The sequence below is a fragment of the Dermacentor variabilis genome, chromosome 3 (assembly GCF_050947875.1).
Source record: "Dermacentor variabilis isolate Ectoservices chromosome 3, ASM5094787v1, whole genome shotgun sequence".
NCBI lineage: Eukaryota > Metazoa > Arthropoda > Arachnida > Ixodida > Ixodidae > Dermacentor > Dermacentor variabilis.
In genome coordinates, this window is record NC_134570.1 from 159,917,371 (window position 1) to 159,933,432 (window position 16,062).

Genomic DNA, 16,062 nt, shown 5'->3' on the forward strand with positions numbered 1-16,062 from the left:
ATTTTCCAGTTTTCAATGATTCTGTATTTACCTAATGTATCGATAGCTTTTATTTATATTTTATTCTATATTTCCCTTTGTCTTCCTTTTTCTCCTTTTTTAGGCGTTTTAAATTTTTTGTCGCATAGTCTATATAACAGTTGTACTTCGCGTATTGTAAGCATATATTTGTTTCTAATTATCTGTTACATTAACCTCGTGTTCTTTGATATGTGTCATTCCTATGTTTCCATAACATGTCAATTGCTACATATTTATTTATTCATACAATGTATCGGTCTCATTTGCTTGTATTTCGGACTTCAATTATAGTAAGAACCTTTTTGTGTTTATTTATTTACTTCATTAACTTCGTGTTTTCTGATGTCTGTCGCTGCTATGTTGCCATAATGTATTAATTCCTGCATTGTTAAATTACTAATAGGAGGTCCCCCTGACAGTTCTTGTAACTCCGGGACCTCCTTCTGTACTAATGACGAATGATGGAATAAAAGTATTGCCTAGGTTAAAAAAGTATGCGCATACAGTGTCACGTAAACTTAAATTGTAGTGTAGCATTCCAGTGTATGCTTCTACGGTTACATTCTTCCAACGTGTTTCACACGTCTAACAACTAGCCTGTCCAGCAACAGTAGTAAAAATGTGCGGACTGTGTTTTTTTATTGATTTGATAGAATGTGTAGGCAGTTCGCTTACAAAACTTAAGTCATTGTATCAACGCAAAGTGATGTGAGCTTTTCTGCAGGTGTTGCAGTTTCCAAAAATGTAACGCGTGAGCTGTTGCCAACGTTCCGATACTACTAAAGGGGATGAATAGCACATAGAGTGCACTCGACTGAAGCCAAACTTGTCCCTGAAGTTGGCGCTTCAGGATTTTGCAGCCGCACTTCGTCTGCACAAGTGTTCGGCATTTCTTCCCCTAAAATATCTACCTGGCTTACCGTAGACTACCCAAGCAGGCGACAGCAGTGTTTCGAAAAGATGTCCAGAAGTTTCCCACAGGGTCGCTAAGGGGCACGCACTGGAAACAGAGGTAAATGAGATAACACTTTATGTAAGAAAACGCTATCTTATACCGGTTCAGAATGTCATAAAAGAGACATGTAAAGACATCTGCTAAAATGTGGCAATTCACGAAGAAAATTTCTTTCTGCAGCAATATTATCTGATCGCACGCACTAGTTAGTCCGCCATACGCCCTGCTGCGAGGACAAGTCACAGAACACCGCATTTCCACTGGCTTCACCTGCATCCAGCTTGAGCTTGAGCATTAAGCTTGTGCTAGTTTAATGTTTGAAACTGCTGATTCTCTTTCCTTGGCCGTTCTTGACCAACCTGATTCGTTAACTAGGCTAAAAAACTGCAGGAGGAAAGTGGTGGCGCCGAATCAGACTTGTGCCCCAGGGGACCTTTTCACGGTCATTGGAGGAACTGCTTCTGGCCTTGGCTTCTGCAGTCGACTGCTGTAGCCTTGGAATCTTTCTTCAGGTCCATAGCCATATCTAAGAAACCTTGTTTTCACAGGCAGCATAAAAATGGTAATTTTCTTAGCTAACTCTTTTTTTCTTAAAAGAACCCATTTAGGTTGTATTCATAGCTTTGCGACACAACATTACCACGGGACTTGTCGCTCAAGGCACTGCACGTGTATTCGTGGGCTTCGTTCTTAGAAAAACACTGTTATGTTGCACACAATGAGCAACAGAAAGCTGTATCGGGAGACTTTCATGTTGCTCTACAATTTTCTCATTGACACTTTTCATCTATTTGAGAAGTTTATTAACTAATTAAGAGTAATTATGTAATCAGACAGAGGGCTAAAAATAATTGGATTATATCCAAGCGACGGGAAACAACATTACCTTGGTTCTGTCTAGTCACATGGCATTTACATATCTCGGCGTGGTGAGCGGCATCCAGAAAAAAAAAACATATTAGATATCAGTGGTGCACAGTGTTTTGTGTCCCCTTTCTCGACGCCAACTAAACACACGGAAAATTGTTTTCAAAGCAGAAAACAGGCAACGGCTCTGAACGCATTGCATATTAATGTAGCTGGTACTGACTAAAGCAAAGGCTGTGGCGTAATAAATTTGCACGGGGCAAGCTGGGAGCCAAGAAATCTGCTGGTTGCTTGCAAATGACCAACGTATTGTTAGCATGTTGATGTTCTTTTGTTATTCTCATCGCTTATTTATGTAGAGGCGACAGCTTTTACAACTGGAGAAGAAGCCTTCGAAGCATGAAACACTTCACGAAACCAGCTTCCACTTATGCGTCTGCATCACATGATTTCACGGCTGCATGAGTAGGTCTACCGGTTAACACGTAAGAGTGTTCATGATGTTTGCCATGCATTAGCCACTTCATCTGCAAGTCAACCCTATCTTGAGACTCAAGCTTATGTTGCCTTTAGAGAAATTGTGGCAGGGAGCTTGCTTTCTGAGAGCCGGCTTTTGAGAATACACGATGAGCGCAACACATAAAACTCCAGAACAAGTTGTTGAGCCTTTCATATCGAGAACGCTCGAATCCCAATTCATTTAGTGGTGTTAATATTCTGTTGCAAGTTCTTGATTGTGACGTTCATATGGTTACCAAGCAATGGGGTAACAACTTCTTCACTTCGCATATATTTGCTACATATTTAAAAACTGGTTTCTTGTTCAGTTGAGATTTTCAAATTTTGTATTATTTATTAAACGTTGTGTCCTGTTTTCTTTTTCTACGCTTTTTTAGTTTAATATCTGTGTAGGGAACACAAGTTGACCATTTGCTTCATTTCCTAGGATGCATACCCTTTCTGCAAAACAATTTAACGTGAAAATTGCTTGCACCTTACCTAAAGAAACACTTGAAGCAGCCATAGCCACCAATAACACGCACGACATAATTATGAAAACAGTAATATAGTTTTCTTTTATCGACAGGGTGTCCCAACAATCATCCACTAATATTTAGAGATATGTAAATGCCATGTGACTAGACAGAACCAAGATAATGTTGTTTCCCGTCGCTTGGAGATAATCCAATTATTTTAGCGCTCTGTCTGATTACATAATTACTCTTAATTAGTTAATAAACTTCTCAAATAGATGAAAAGTGTCAATGAGAAAATTGTAGAGTAACATGAAATTCTCCCGATACAGCTTTCTGTTGCTCATTGTGTGCAACATAACAGTGTTTTTCTAAGAACGAAGCCCACGAATACACGTGCAGTGCCTTGAGCGGCAAGTCCCGTGGTAATTTTGTGTCGCAAAGCTATGAATACAACCTAAATGGGTTCTTTTAAGAAAAAAAAAGAGTTAGCTAAGAAAATTATCATTTTTATGCTGCCTGTGAAAACAAGGTTTCTTAGATATGGCCATGGCCCTCAAGAAAGATTCCAAGGCCACAGCAGTTGACTGCAGAAGCCAAGGCCAGAAGCAGTTCCTCCAATGACCGTGAAAAGGTCCCCTGGGGCACAAGTCTGATTCGGCGCCACCACTTTTCTCCTGCAGTTTTTTAGCCTACTTAACGAATCAGGTTGGTCAAGAACGGCCAAGGAAAGAGAATCAGCAGTTTCAAACATTAAACTAGCTCAAGCTCAATGCAGTTGAAGTGTGAAATTCTTCCCTTATCATTTATCAAAAAACGGCAAATAAGTGCATGGTATGGTTTTAATTTTAACACCTCTCTCCCTCAGAGAATTACCAGTAAGAAAGCAGGTTATGAAGGTTCAATACTGGGCGTGTTGGTAAGCATATTAGAGGTTGGATTGCTCAAAATTTTGACGAGATTCACCAGCGACAAACGCACAATCACAAAGCGCTACTTGCAACTATCGTTTTATTCCCTTGTCAATGGAATAAATACAGGGAGATACTCGGGGTGGGGGAGGAGTGGTTAGCGACAAAAAACAGACAAACAAAACATTTTTTACCAACAAGGCCATCTACCTATCCCAAGCAAATTTGTCATGTGTTCCTTTTTGCTGCACTCGACATCGATAATAAGGAGCAGGATACAAAATTTCAGATTAGCGCGTGAGGAAATCTATTTCATTTGCACTAAGGGAGACTGGTGGTTTGTTCACGCACATACTTCCCAAACGCGCAATCTCAGCGGCTTCGATTATCTCTCGCGTCATTTGGCTGCCGTCTTTGCTCACAATCTTGCATTTCTTAAAGGATGGCCGTCATCCGAACCTCTACAATGTATCCCAAGTTGTCCGTTGACTGTTTTTTGAAGCGTTATAATCATGCTCGTTTAATCTGTCATTCAAACATCGTCTAGTCTGTCCAATGTTCTTTCTGCCGCGCTGAAGTGGAATAGAATGTACCACTCCCTCAGTGCAGTCGACGAACTTTTTTCTGTGTTGTGTTTCACAGACTCGTTTCTGTGTGGCACGTGGGTATACCTTTGCACACATGCTCAGAGATTTTTACGCTGCGGGACACACCACTCGGCACGCGATCGAATGAACGTACGGCATCACCACAAATTTTTTCTCGTCTTCTTGGAGCGGGAGGCTCCTTCCCAGATAATTGTGCCCTGGTTCCAATTTCCTTGAGCAAACATTGTGCCACAGATAGTAATACATGGAAAGGATAACCTGCCTCCATGAGCCTGCGCGTTTACTCCTGAAAGCTTCAGCTATGATAGCACGATTTTTGCAACGAGTTTCCGTAACATGACGTAACTATGGCTCGTTTTACGACTTTAGAATGCGCAGATTCGAAGGGCAAAAGAGGTTTACTTGCATGCGGTTCGCATTGCCAACAACGATGACTGGAGCCCAAACTTAGTTTCAAGTTAGGAAACCTAATTGATCCAGGTGTCTGGCACTTCACTTGTGATCACGAATGGCTCTAGCCCCTCTCTGAATAATCTTTCTGGGTGTGTGAACGGCGAGTGCGTCTTGTTTTCAACATTTACCATTAAAACTAAATAATCATCAACAAACGTGAACACACGAGCAACCCGTGAATTCATGAGGCGTGCCGCTGGGGTTCTGTCAATATTGGCTAGGAACAAAAAAAAAATAAATTTTGGGGTCTTACTTGCCAAAACCACTTTCTGATTATGAGGCACGCCGTATTGGAGGACTCTGGAAATTTCCACCACCTGGGGTTCATTAACGTGTCCCTAAATCTAAGTACACAGGTGTTTTCGCATTTCGTGCCCATTGAAATGCGGCCAGCACGGCCTGGATTCGCTCCCGCGACTCGACTCGAGTTGAGCCCACGTGGTTGCTCAACTGAGCAACCACGGCGGGTTTGGCTAGGAACAGGTCGCTCAGAATCGGTGCGATAGACGAACCTATACATGTTCTTTGTTTCTGAAGAAAAATGTCTCCATTCCAAGACACGTAAGTGCATCTTAAATACAAGGACAACAGCTCTAAAAAGGCTTCAACATGCATCTGTGAAATATTTTGAAAGGCAACGTTTCCGTAATTATCAATACATTGTTCAATGCACAGCAAGAGCTCTATGTGAGGAACAGAGTAAAATAAGTCTTTGACGTCAAAAGAGTAAGCCAAATAGCCCTTGTCAGAATTTTCTCGTGGGTCATACGTTTTTTGTTGCAACCCCCCCCCTCCCCTATATCTTCTTGTATTTGTTCCATTGAGAAGGGAATAAAACGATAGTTGCAAGTAGCGCTCTGTGGTGGGTGTGTTTCTCTTCTGTGTGTCTCGTCAAAATGGTGCGCAATCCAACCTCTAATAAGTTCATGAAGGCTTGAATATCAGCCAGGATGATTTGGCATAGATAGGATAATGATCACGAGCGTTTGTGGTGAAAGTAATGGTAGTAGACTGCATAATTAAAGAGTTTAAATCTAGATTAGAGAACAGATTTAATTCCACTGCCAGAATTTTAAATCATCCCAATAATCCTTGTGTTTGATAGTATATGCGTGTCGAGCGACAGTGCTTCCTGATACAGTGCTTCTTGATGCTTGCTTGCCGATATCATTCTTATGCTGCATAGTTCGCCTATTAAAATTCCCTGTTTCTCCCGTACAAGAAAATTTACATTCATCACAAGAAGCCTTCCATATGATTTCCGGAATCTCGCTGATGTCATTAGAGCCTGGCACGCACCCCAGGCTCAGATATGCATTCAGAAGCCGCGCATCTTGCAAATATTAAAGGCATACTCCTGCTAAGCAAGTTCTTGGTATCATCCACAAGGTTATTTGCGAATAACAATTTGCTTAATTTGGGAGAACAGTCAATCTAAAACACGTCAAGCGATATCGCTGATGATGCATACACATTCCAAATGAAATTAATAAAATAAATATAGCAACAAATGGAAGAATATAAATCCCATATAAATCTTGGATCCTTTATAATTTAGGCTACTGTGTATCTCATGAGGGTTGCGACGTCAAACATACATGTGGTATTTATTCCTCATTTTTGTACTATAAGACCCGATGATGCTTAAACAGCAGTAAAAGAACAGAGATCACAGCGCTCTATATTCTTGCGATGGTTTAGATCGTCACGTTGCAAGGCGCATGACGCGAGGTAGATGGAGGAGACAACGCAGGATTAGGAAACACACGACAATAATAAGAGACGGCACGGAAACGCGAAGAATATCTTCAACTAGAAGCACGCATGCAAGGTTGTTCGTCAACAGGAAAAAAAATGTAGTCCGACGTGGAACACTCACTGGTAGAGTGATGACCGGCATGGAAAAGTAGAGGCAGCAGTACGGGGAAGGAAAAGGTGGACGGCCCACAGCTCCCCAGACGGCAACAGGCCCCTCCGAGATCTCGTGCAAGACGACGGCCCAAGGCGTTCGTTTCTATGACGGACACGGACGCCCGGTCTCCTGAACCTCGCGCGTAGATGCGAGTTCAAGGTTGGAGCAGGCCACTCCGAGGTCTCGTGCCATGCAACGAGCCGTAGTGTTCTCTGTCCCGAAGACGGACGCCCGGTCAAGAGAACCTCACTAGTAGGTGTGGGTTCCGTAGGTCTTGCGGCCCTAGTCATGCCGGCGTCCCTACGATCTCCCCTGCGTTAGCTATCCCTTTTTCATTTGCTGCACCAGCCTCCCTTGTCTTTCTTTTCCTCTTGTCGAGGACAGCTGCACTGTCGTCTGCTCTTGGGCTCCTTACTTTGTGAGTACTTCTTCACAACCTTACATTGCTCCAGAAAATAGTTTCTATGCTGACCGCATTATCCCACACTAAAATTTTGACAGCAAATGTGAGACAGAGGGCACGTAACACTTAGGGTGGCGCTCTTCGCTTTGATTGTTTGGCAATGCATATCAAAGAGTACATGTTATGGCCCGACGTGTAATAACCTTTGAAGAAGAAAAAAAGCGGGGGTTTGCATATCGCAAAACTGTATGGAGGCTTTTACTGTGTGTAGTTTAAATTAAAAGCGTTCACAACTAATACTAAATGCACTCTCCTCCAAATTTAGGCTGCGGACCGAGGTTTACACAGAACACACTCTTCACCTTGTCACGGTCCAGGTGGCGCTTCAGGTTCTTCAAAGTGTTTCAGTGTATGGGATGGCATATTGCGCTTCAGTTATTTGCAGAAGATTGCTTCCCAATTGTGACATATTGGATACATTTGTTAGAGAGTTTTATGTTGCCCTAAATGCATTAAAGCTGTGTGCCAGTAAATTGGCAGCAGCTTGCAGTAACAACAGCTTGCGGAAATACAATTGCAACTGCCATATTATATGGAATTGCTAGTGCATAGGCATCGGCAACAGCAATGGTATGGGTACCATAGTTTTTTACCCTGGAGTATGCATCCTCCACCACAAAATAATGTTTTTTCCTCCTCCTCTACCAGATTGAAATGTGAAGGGGGTGTAATTTGTAGGGTATACTTTTGCATAAACTCCATAAGCATTTCTACTTGTCTCCACCACAGATCATTGTTATTACGACTGTAAAAGCAGGGCGCCTGTTTACAGCACCCGTAGAGAACAGTTTGTGAATCTTTAACGAAAAGTAAACATGATGAATAATCGAATGGTTTTGAGTAATTTTCAACAAATTTAGCACTCTTTCCCTTCCACTGTGGTGTTTTTGAAACCCTAAGGTTGGCAAGTTTGCACAAGGTTTGACTGCAGGATGTCATTTTTCACGAAAGAATGCATTTGTGCTCATATTACTTCATCGTCAACTTTCTGCTGCACAGAATGTCATGAGCGTTCATACGCATTGGTCACCATCTCACAAACGACTGCTCCCTTGTTAGTTGGAATGTAGCATTAATATAAAGCAAATTTGATGGTCCACCAAAAAGAATTATGCCCTCTGATCCTCTAATTCTCCTAACTCGATGCCTAGTGCTATAACAGCATGGTCGAGACCATGAGAGTCAGTGTGGTGTGCAGTCATTGTGTGTATGGCGTGGTGGAGAGGGTACAATAATTTTAGCAACTTTTCCGGATGACTTGAATCAGTTTTGTAGATTGCTGTTTGTTTTTTTCACTCATTGTTACCAGACTTTGGTTGTGGCTACAAGAATAATGTAGTTTGCTAGCGCTCCTGCCAACATATATAATGCTTAGGCACCTGTGTTGAAAAAAAAAAGACCAGCTAATGCTTTGCCAGGAGCTAAAATCATTTAGATTTATTAATTATGAATTTACGCCTGTGGATGTTACTGCTGAATGAACGCGCACCAAGGAGAACTGCCCATAATATTTTCTTCCATCATAATAACGCTGAAGCTTGGGACGGCAGTGCAACTGAGACTTGTTTAAAAATGACCCATTTCCTTGTTCAAGTAAGACAGAGGTTCCACAGGAAGGCAGAAACTTGAAGCAATCAACAGCGGCATGAATATAAACAGCGCTCAAGGTTTCGCAATCTTGCGCCTGGCTATGATATCGCCCATCCCATTTTTTTTCGCCGGCTGTTCTTTACTGTTTTATGGTCATACCCAGTTTAAATTTGATTCTCTCATTTTTTAATATTTAGGGAATATATTCTTTCTTGATCGGCTTTAAACGAAATGTGTATTCATAATGTGCCTTCATTTACCCTTTCCACTGAACTTAAACAGATGCATCTTGATACAAAATTTATTTTCCTTAATACTTCGTTGCGTTTCCGAAATGTGCAAACAGTTTATTTTAATTCCTATTTTGACTTCCGGGAAGACTTGGTCTACTGGATTAATGATTGCTTACATGTGTACATCGTTTTATGTTTTGGTCACCTCTACTCTTTACAAGAACTGACAGCAGTACCCTTAGCCGCGCAAGCACGATCACCACTGCTAACCACACCCTTCCTGTCATAATTTTAACACATCGGCTTCTGTTGACCTATTATATACACCAGGTTCTCCCCCAATCAACGTTCGCGCGTGCGCGAATAAGGCGCACGCGCGACAACGTGGCGTCCTCCTGCATCCTGCCGAACGACGGCGGCGTGCGCTCCGCCTTTCGTGCAGAGACGGTTGCGCTGGCGTTGGCCAATCGGCGGGTGAGTTGGAGAGGAAATGAGTCGTGTGGCGAAGCACAACTCGCGCGGCTTAGGGGTCATTTTCACTCCTTCAGTTGACGACTTCAGACGCTCGCTCCGTTCGCCATGGCAAGGACCAATCAAACCGCCCGTGAGAACACCGGCGGAAAGATTCCGCGTAAGCAGCTTGCTACCAAGGCTGCTCACAAGAGTGCACCTGCCATTGGCGAGGTTAAGAAGCCGCATCGCTATAGGCCTGGGACCGTGGCCCTTCGCGAAATTCGCCGCTACCAGAAGCCGAGCAGACTTCTCATCCGCAAGCTGCAGTTCCAGCGCCTCGTGAGGGAAATCGCTGAGGACCTCAAGACCGACCTACGATTCCAGAGTTCATCTGTGCAGGCCCGCCAGGAGGCCAGCGAGGAATACCTGGTCGGTCTCTTCGAGGACGCCAAGTTATGTGCCATCCACGACAAGCGCGTTACCATCTCGCGGAAGGACATCCAGCTGGTCCGGAGCATCCGTGGCGAGCGTGCGCAAGTTCGGCCGCTGTCTGCGCCGCAGCCTTGGTCATGAGAGCTACTCGAAACGGTAGGGGCCAGTGAGCTATGCAAAAAAAAAAAAAACGCTGCCAAGGAAAACAGTTGCTACACTGATGCCTATCACCTTTGTTGAAATGTCGTCTACAGCAACATCCCTTGTTCCAACAATGTTGGTCTACGTGCATGTTTTTCTAACACAGAAGTCACTATTTGTTGTGTTATGTGATAACCTTTTTTGCAGCTTTCATTAGGATGGAAATTCACGAATAGTATTCGTTTCTCCTAACAGGAGCAAGGTAATTCTTTCAAGGCGTTTGGGGTCAAGAACAACTTTCACCAGGAAAGAGTGCAAGACGAGTCATTGAAGAAAATGAAGTTGCTTCTGTGATGTAAAGAATTTGAGGACTAAAATTTTGGACCTTTTTCTATATATCCTGTGCAATACATTCATATCAGAAAGTGCAAAGCTGTGTCAGTATGTTGGAAATACAATTTCCTAAATGGTGACCTGCTGCTTTGGCTATGAGCTGCCAACATGACATTGACATTAATGGATATGTATTATCGTGGACAAATGTAGCCTAGAAGTGCGAGCGTCGCCCAAATTGCATCTCCGCGTTTCAGGCCGTTCGAAACAGTGGGTCATATATGCACGTTCCGAACGCAGATGCTAGCGCAGCTGATCCCACTAATAGAGCACCAATAAAGTTCAGTCGACGCTCGCGCGTGCTGGGCAATTTTGTCCCCGATAGTACATTCTCCAAAGAATGAATACGCTCTGTAAAACGAAATACAGGAAGCACCTTTATTTTGACGGTCATAGTACAGATTCAGCATACAGTGTGTTCCGTTTTCTGAATACATGATGAACGTGCGCTTGAACGGTTATAGTGCAGATTCAGCATACAGTGTTTGGTTTTCTTGGTACGAAAGCACGCGTATATTGTACTACGCTCTCTCTTTTACGGCTACCCGTTCTACGGAAATGACCGTTCCTTTTTTACGGAAAAGCGTTCGGTCACACATTATTTGGCGTAAAACGAGAAATTTTTTTTTACAGTGAAGCGAGAACGCGCGCACACGTTACGCCAGGTTTAAGAAAACTACAACGCCTACAGTTCGACCGATGCCTCGACGCACTGGGACCGCCATCGTAACCAGACGCGGCCAGCGAGCTCCGACGCGCCCGGCGTCTAACGGTGCTCGCCGATGTGCCGATAACGTCGCACTATAAACGTGCTTTTGGAGCTGCTCGAGCCCAGGAAAATCCGAAACAATGAGAAGATCCTGAGATGAGGGAGCGGAAGGCAGAAGCAATCCGGCACCGTTTCCTGGGGCTTACATAACTACAACGAAGGTCAGCTGCAGGCATAACAACCTTCGCCGTCAGCCTTTTTCCTGTAGGGGAAGGGTTCATAATTTTTTCTTTAGACCTCTTTGCATATACCGGTGTCGACTTCAACACTGGGTGCGGCGACTTCGATAAGCGGACCCAGCTGTAGGAAACCGCCGTTGTCCTCGCTGCCGCCGGAAATGCAAAGAACAGATTGTCGGTCAATGACATAAAAACAAAACGACTTAAAATTGACATACTGTAGTGGAGCCGCCGCTAATGCAGAGCCGGATGGACGCCATCTTGCAGTGGGCGAGAGTGACGGCTAGCACTTGTGATGTTTCGATCCTACCCTTGACATCGGATACAGATGGGGACGAAGATACTGCACACTCACTTTTGTCAGCGCTCAGGTGCAGGCAGGCCTCGAAGTATACGTCAGGAGGGCCACAAGGATCCACACTCTTCGTTCGCCAGTGAACACTACGGTACGGTCCTCTCGTCCAAAAATATGGCCGACGTAAGAACGAGCCGGAGCGCAGCGGTGCCGTCGCGCGCGTAACACCTCTGAGCCCAGGAAAGCATGGCTGCCAAAACAACCAAAACCAGATAAAGTGTAATGCTGTAACGCAGAGGGGAGAGAATGCACATTAGCCAACACTAGAGAAGCTGCACTTGCGAGACGGTCTGCGCAAGGAGAAACAGATCATTCGAACGCCATTGCTCGTTCGCCATTGCAGTGACCCCCGTTCTCATGGTCCTGCCACGTAAAACATTTCTTTAAACGACCCTTGAACAACTTCTATTGACACAAATCCTGATTCGACTGCAACAGTGCGAGAGACAGCGCCACTTAACGACACGAAGTAAAAAAACATGTGCAAAAATCTTTTGTTATGGCCTGTAATGAGCTAAGACATCAGCGGGCCTACGCATTTACACGTCGTCAGCGGCCGAGCACTCTGAAATGTGGGCAATTCTTTCGGTAGGTATTTCAGATCTTTAGTAAACGGCGGGGTATGCACCACGTGAATCGGTCATTCGTGATTGGTGGCACGGTACACACCATCAAATGTTTCACTCGTGGAGCGGAACATAAGCGACGCGGCCTCCGTCATCGAATGCAGCGATTCTAGGAAGCACAAATCCGGTTGAGGACCCGGCCTACTGGCGGCAGTTCTGCGCACATTATTGTATTAAAGGAAAAAAAAAAGACACACAAACTAGAACGCTATACGCACACTGAAGTGTATACCCCCTTTAAATGGCACTGCGATAATAGTCATCTATTCCCACCTTGAGTTAACCAACTTTTGCTACATATATTGCTGTGTAAGATTCCTTGCTGTATAACCTTGTTCTTTTCTGCCATCATAAAAATGACTTATCTCTATATCGTACGGTTTGATATGTTTGTAGCCATATCCCGGCTAAATAGATTTCTTCCCTGCTTTCTTTCTTACCAGTATTTAAAACCTATGTTGCTTATCTCTATTGCTAACCAGTTAATTCTCCCATCCACTTTGCCGCCCCCTTTGCTGCCGTTAGTTTTTCCCATCCGTTGCCTGTCGCACAACCTCTGTTCGCTCCAAATTGCCCGCCACGAAACAGACACCTAACGATTCCTTTACAAAGCGACGCGAAACTGCCACATGTAGCTGCTGCTGACAGGGGAGACTCACGGGATATAATCACCAAGCGCAAAACGAGGTCGAGCGGCAGCAACTTTTGTTGCTTGATTACTTTGCATAATAACGTTTCATTGTTAGGTTGATGCCTATAAACCGTTTTCGGATGGTTTAGAATGTATTTAGATTACTTACGCCTTCGTTGTGTATATTGTGTTGAAACAGGCTCTCATTCGTAAATAACACTGCCTCATGTCGTAGTTACTGCAATTCTTGCTACAAACAGCCTCGCACTACGACCCTCCCATGTATTGTCGCCGTTAATTAAAACGCCTGTTAAACCTCATTACAAAAAGAAGTGCAGCAGGTAATCGTTCTGTAGTCTGTTTCTTAAACATGCAGTAGTCGCAAATGTAGGTATTGGAGTCTGAATAAAACCATTGTTACAAGTGCTCGTGAAGCTCACAAAAGAACAACGCATCGGAGTAGACTAGAAAATGTCCGCGCGGGAATGTACGTTCGTCGTACGACTCCATCCACAACAGGTGCTTCTACAAAAATCCGGTGCTCTTGACAGAAGAAAAAGAAGGCCTCATTTTACAATTTCTCGAGACCGCGTGACCGCGATTCCCGTGTCGAATAATTTTCTTTCTTTCTTGGTTTGCTTGGCGTCAGAACACACCATAAGTATTTGCATTGGTAGCATACAGCATATGCGAGGCTGCCTTCACTGAAGGTTGCGGCGATCTTACAAAGCATACGTGTCGGTGTGGTACCTTAACTACTTTGAAAACGTGCCGTGTTCCGTTTTTTATATGTTAACGTCCTGGTGGAATTGTGCCGTGATTGTGACACAGTGCTCGCATCGTCTCTTGTCGAAATAAACTTTTTCTAACCACTCCTGACTAGCAGCGGTACCAATGCTACCGTCAGAGAAATTGAGAAAAAAATGATCACACATTGATAATTTGGCCATTACCTTTCAGCTGCAACAGAATGCGATCGTCTGCTAGCGTCGATAGACTGTTGCAGCCCCTAAGCAAAGCGAGGACACCGACTCAAACGCATTATTTAAGTTGTGCATGCGCGGCGTGCGAAGCGCCTTTGCAACCTGTCCCCATAGGAATGCCTCGGTCCCTGCCAGGAATAGAAGCCGCTACATCGTGATCACCAGCGCAGCGCCATGGATGCAGTAAGCTACTGCGAAGGACACACGTAGGCCAATGGCGTTGACACGTCTAAGTCGCACTGAAAGCAGCAGCTGCACATTGTTGTGCTTCCACGGCCTCGCAATGCCGCCGTACCTCAAACTTTTAGTGCAGCAATAGGGCCACCATGCCTTTTCTCGGGTGCAGATAAACGGTGTGCACACTCCTACATGTGGCCTCCAGATCGCGTGACGGATTCCCGATTTTAGAGGGATGTCCTTCGGCACTAATTTCAAGTGATCGCCATCTGGCTGCTGGAATGTTGACACAGGTCTCAGTGCTCGGCGGACTCCAAATAGGTCTCGCTCGCTCGTCGTTCCTAATGCAAAGCCTCTTATTTTCCGGTGACTTTGCAGTAAGTAGCTGCACAATATCTGCGAAAAGGACTATGATATCTGGGCGGCTCTATTTGGGTGGCTATATTTGGGTGCCACGTATTTTAGTATTTTTGCAGGGATGTTAACAGGTCTGGGGGTACTCGATATCTTTAGTTGGTCATTAAGCCTCACGGATTTCCTCTGCGGTCACTGTAATTGGTGGCTTCTGGGGAAAGTTATCTTTAGGTAAAATAAATGGAGTATTGGCGGTCTGTTCATTGTTAAAAACCGAGCAAAAGTAGGAATTCATCAGGTCAGAACGTTGCTGAAATGGCGCTCGTGAGCAATCAGAGTTTGTCGGTGAAATCTTATGCAATTAATTGCTTGGGTTTATGATATTTCAAAACTTTCTAGGGTTATATCGTATAATCTTAAGTAGATCCTCGATCATGATAATACTTTGTTGTTTTTTTCAGCGTACTGGTGTATTCTCTCAGCCAAGTGAAGTATCCATGCGATTTTATAGCCGAGATGTCGGTTTCCTCGAAGCGGAAAGTACGTCTTTTTGTTTTTCGAAAGCTTTCCAATATTATTAGTATACCAAGGATGACCGGTGTCATTTTAGCGAGTAACCACGAACTTTCATTACTATTACGCCTGGCGTTTACAATGAGTATCTAAAAGCAATTCGTCTTTGAGTGCACTTCACTTAAGCTGCGGGCGCTGCCACTCCAGCAATTTTGATCCGAAAGCATCAGATGGCCCATTCAGGGAAGGTGCAGGCGTATGTCATCTGTAGCAGCGAAGCGGCTGGTGAATTCCCATTGTCTGCGACGGCACGTTATGAGCGCGCCTCAATGGAGCAGGGCGGGCGAAAGGGTCGCCTGTTGGGGAACTAGCGCGACAGTTGTTGCTTCAGGGGAGAGGGCATCGCATAGACGCCGCGCGATTGTAGCTCTCGGAAGCCTGTGTTATCCACACATTCCTTGTCCGCGAAGACTCTGAGTCGGGCTCCCTAAAGGGCTGCAGAAAATAGCGCCGCTTCCTCTTGACATTCACACACACACTCTCTCTCTCTCCTTGTCCGCGCAAGCTCTCGCCTGCGTTCTAACTGCGTTCTAACTGCGTTCTAACTGCGTTTTAACTGCGTTTTTACCTATGGGTGAATGTTATGATACAACTCATCATTTACCCGTTCATTACATGCTGCAACCAGCCAAAGTTAGCACTATGCTAGAGCCTATTGACGCATTGCAGTGCGCTGCTTTGCACTGCATTGCTATGCTGGGTTTTGTTATCCCCAGTAGCACTTCGTCTGGCTGACCTCCCTGCCTTTCTTCGTCTTGCATTCTCTATCTCTTTGCATAAAATGCACTACACTGTGGGAGAGAAAGCGTTCTCCTCTTTCGAAATTAAATGATTTGTCAAGCAATTATTTTACTGTTCCTGCAACTAGAGCACAAATGCGAAAACGAAACCAATCCCATTTTGTACTCCACGCTCACAGAGTGCGGCACCAGGGGCAGTGCGCCCTGCGCTTCCGGTCCAAGGAGCGTTAGACAAAGCTGCACATGTGTAGTCAGCCGGTTTTTATCGT

At 44.5% G+C, this 16,062-nt stretch overlaps 1 protein-coding gene across 1 annotated transcript; it reads left to right on the top strand.

Annotated features, from left to right (window-relative positions):
- The first annotated feature begins 9,543 nt into the window (after nt 1–9,543).
- Nucleotides 9,544–10,405, top strand: LOC142574286 (histone H3-like). Its single transcript, XM_075683408.1, has 2 exons — nt 9,544–10,028; nt 10,269–10,405. The coding sequence occupies exon 1, from the start codon at nt 9,567–9,569 to the stop codon at nt 10,011–10,013; it is 447 nt and encodes a 148-aa protein (XP_075539523.1). The 5' UTR covers nt 9,544–9,566; the 3' UTR covers nt 10,014–10,028; nt 10,269–10,405.
- The last annotated feature ends 5,657 nt before the right edge of the window (nt 10,406–16,062 follow it).

Bases quoted from the DNA above. Each gene is read 5' to 3' on its own strand.
- LOC142574286 (XM_075683408.1), top strand. From the start codon at position 9,567: ATGGCAAGGACCAATCAAACCGCCCGTGAGAACACCGGCGGAAAGATT.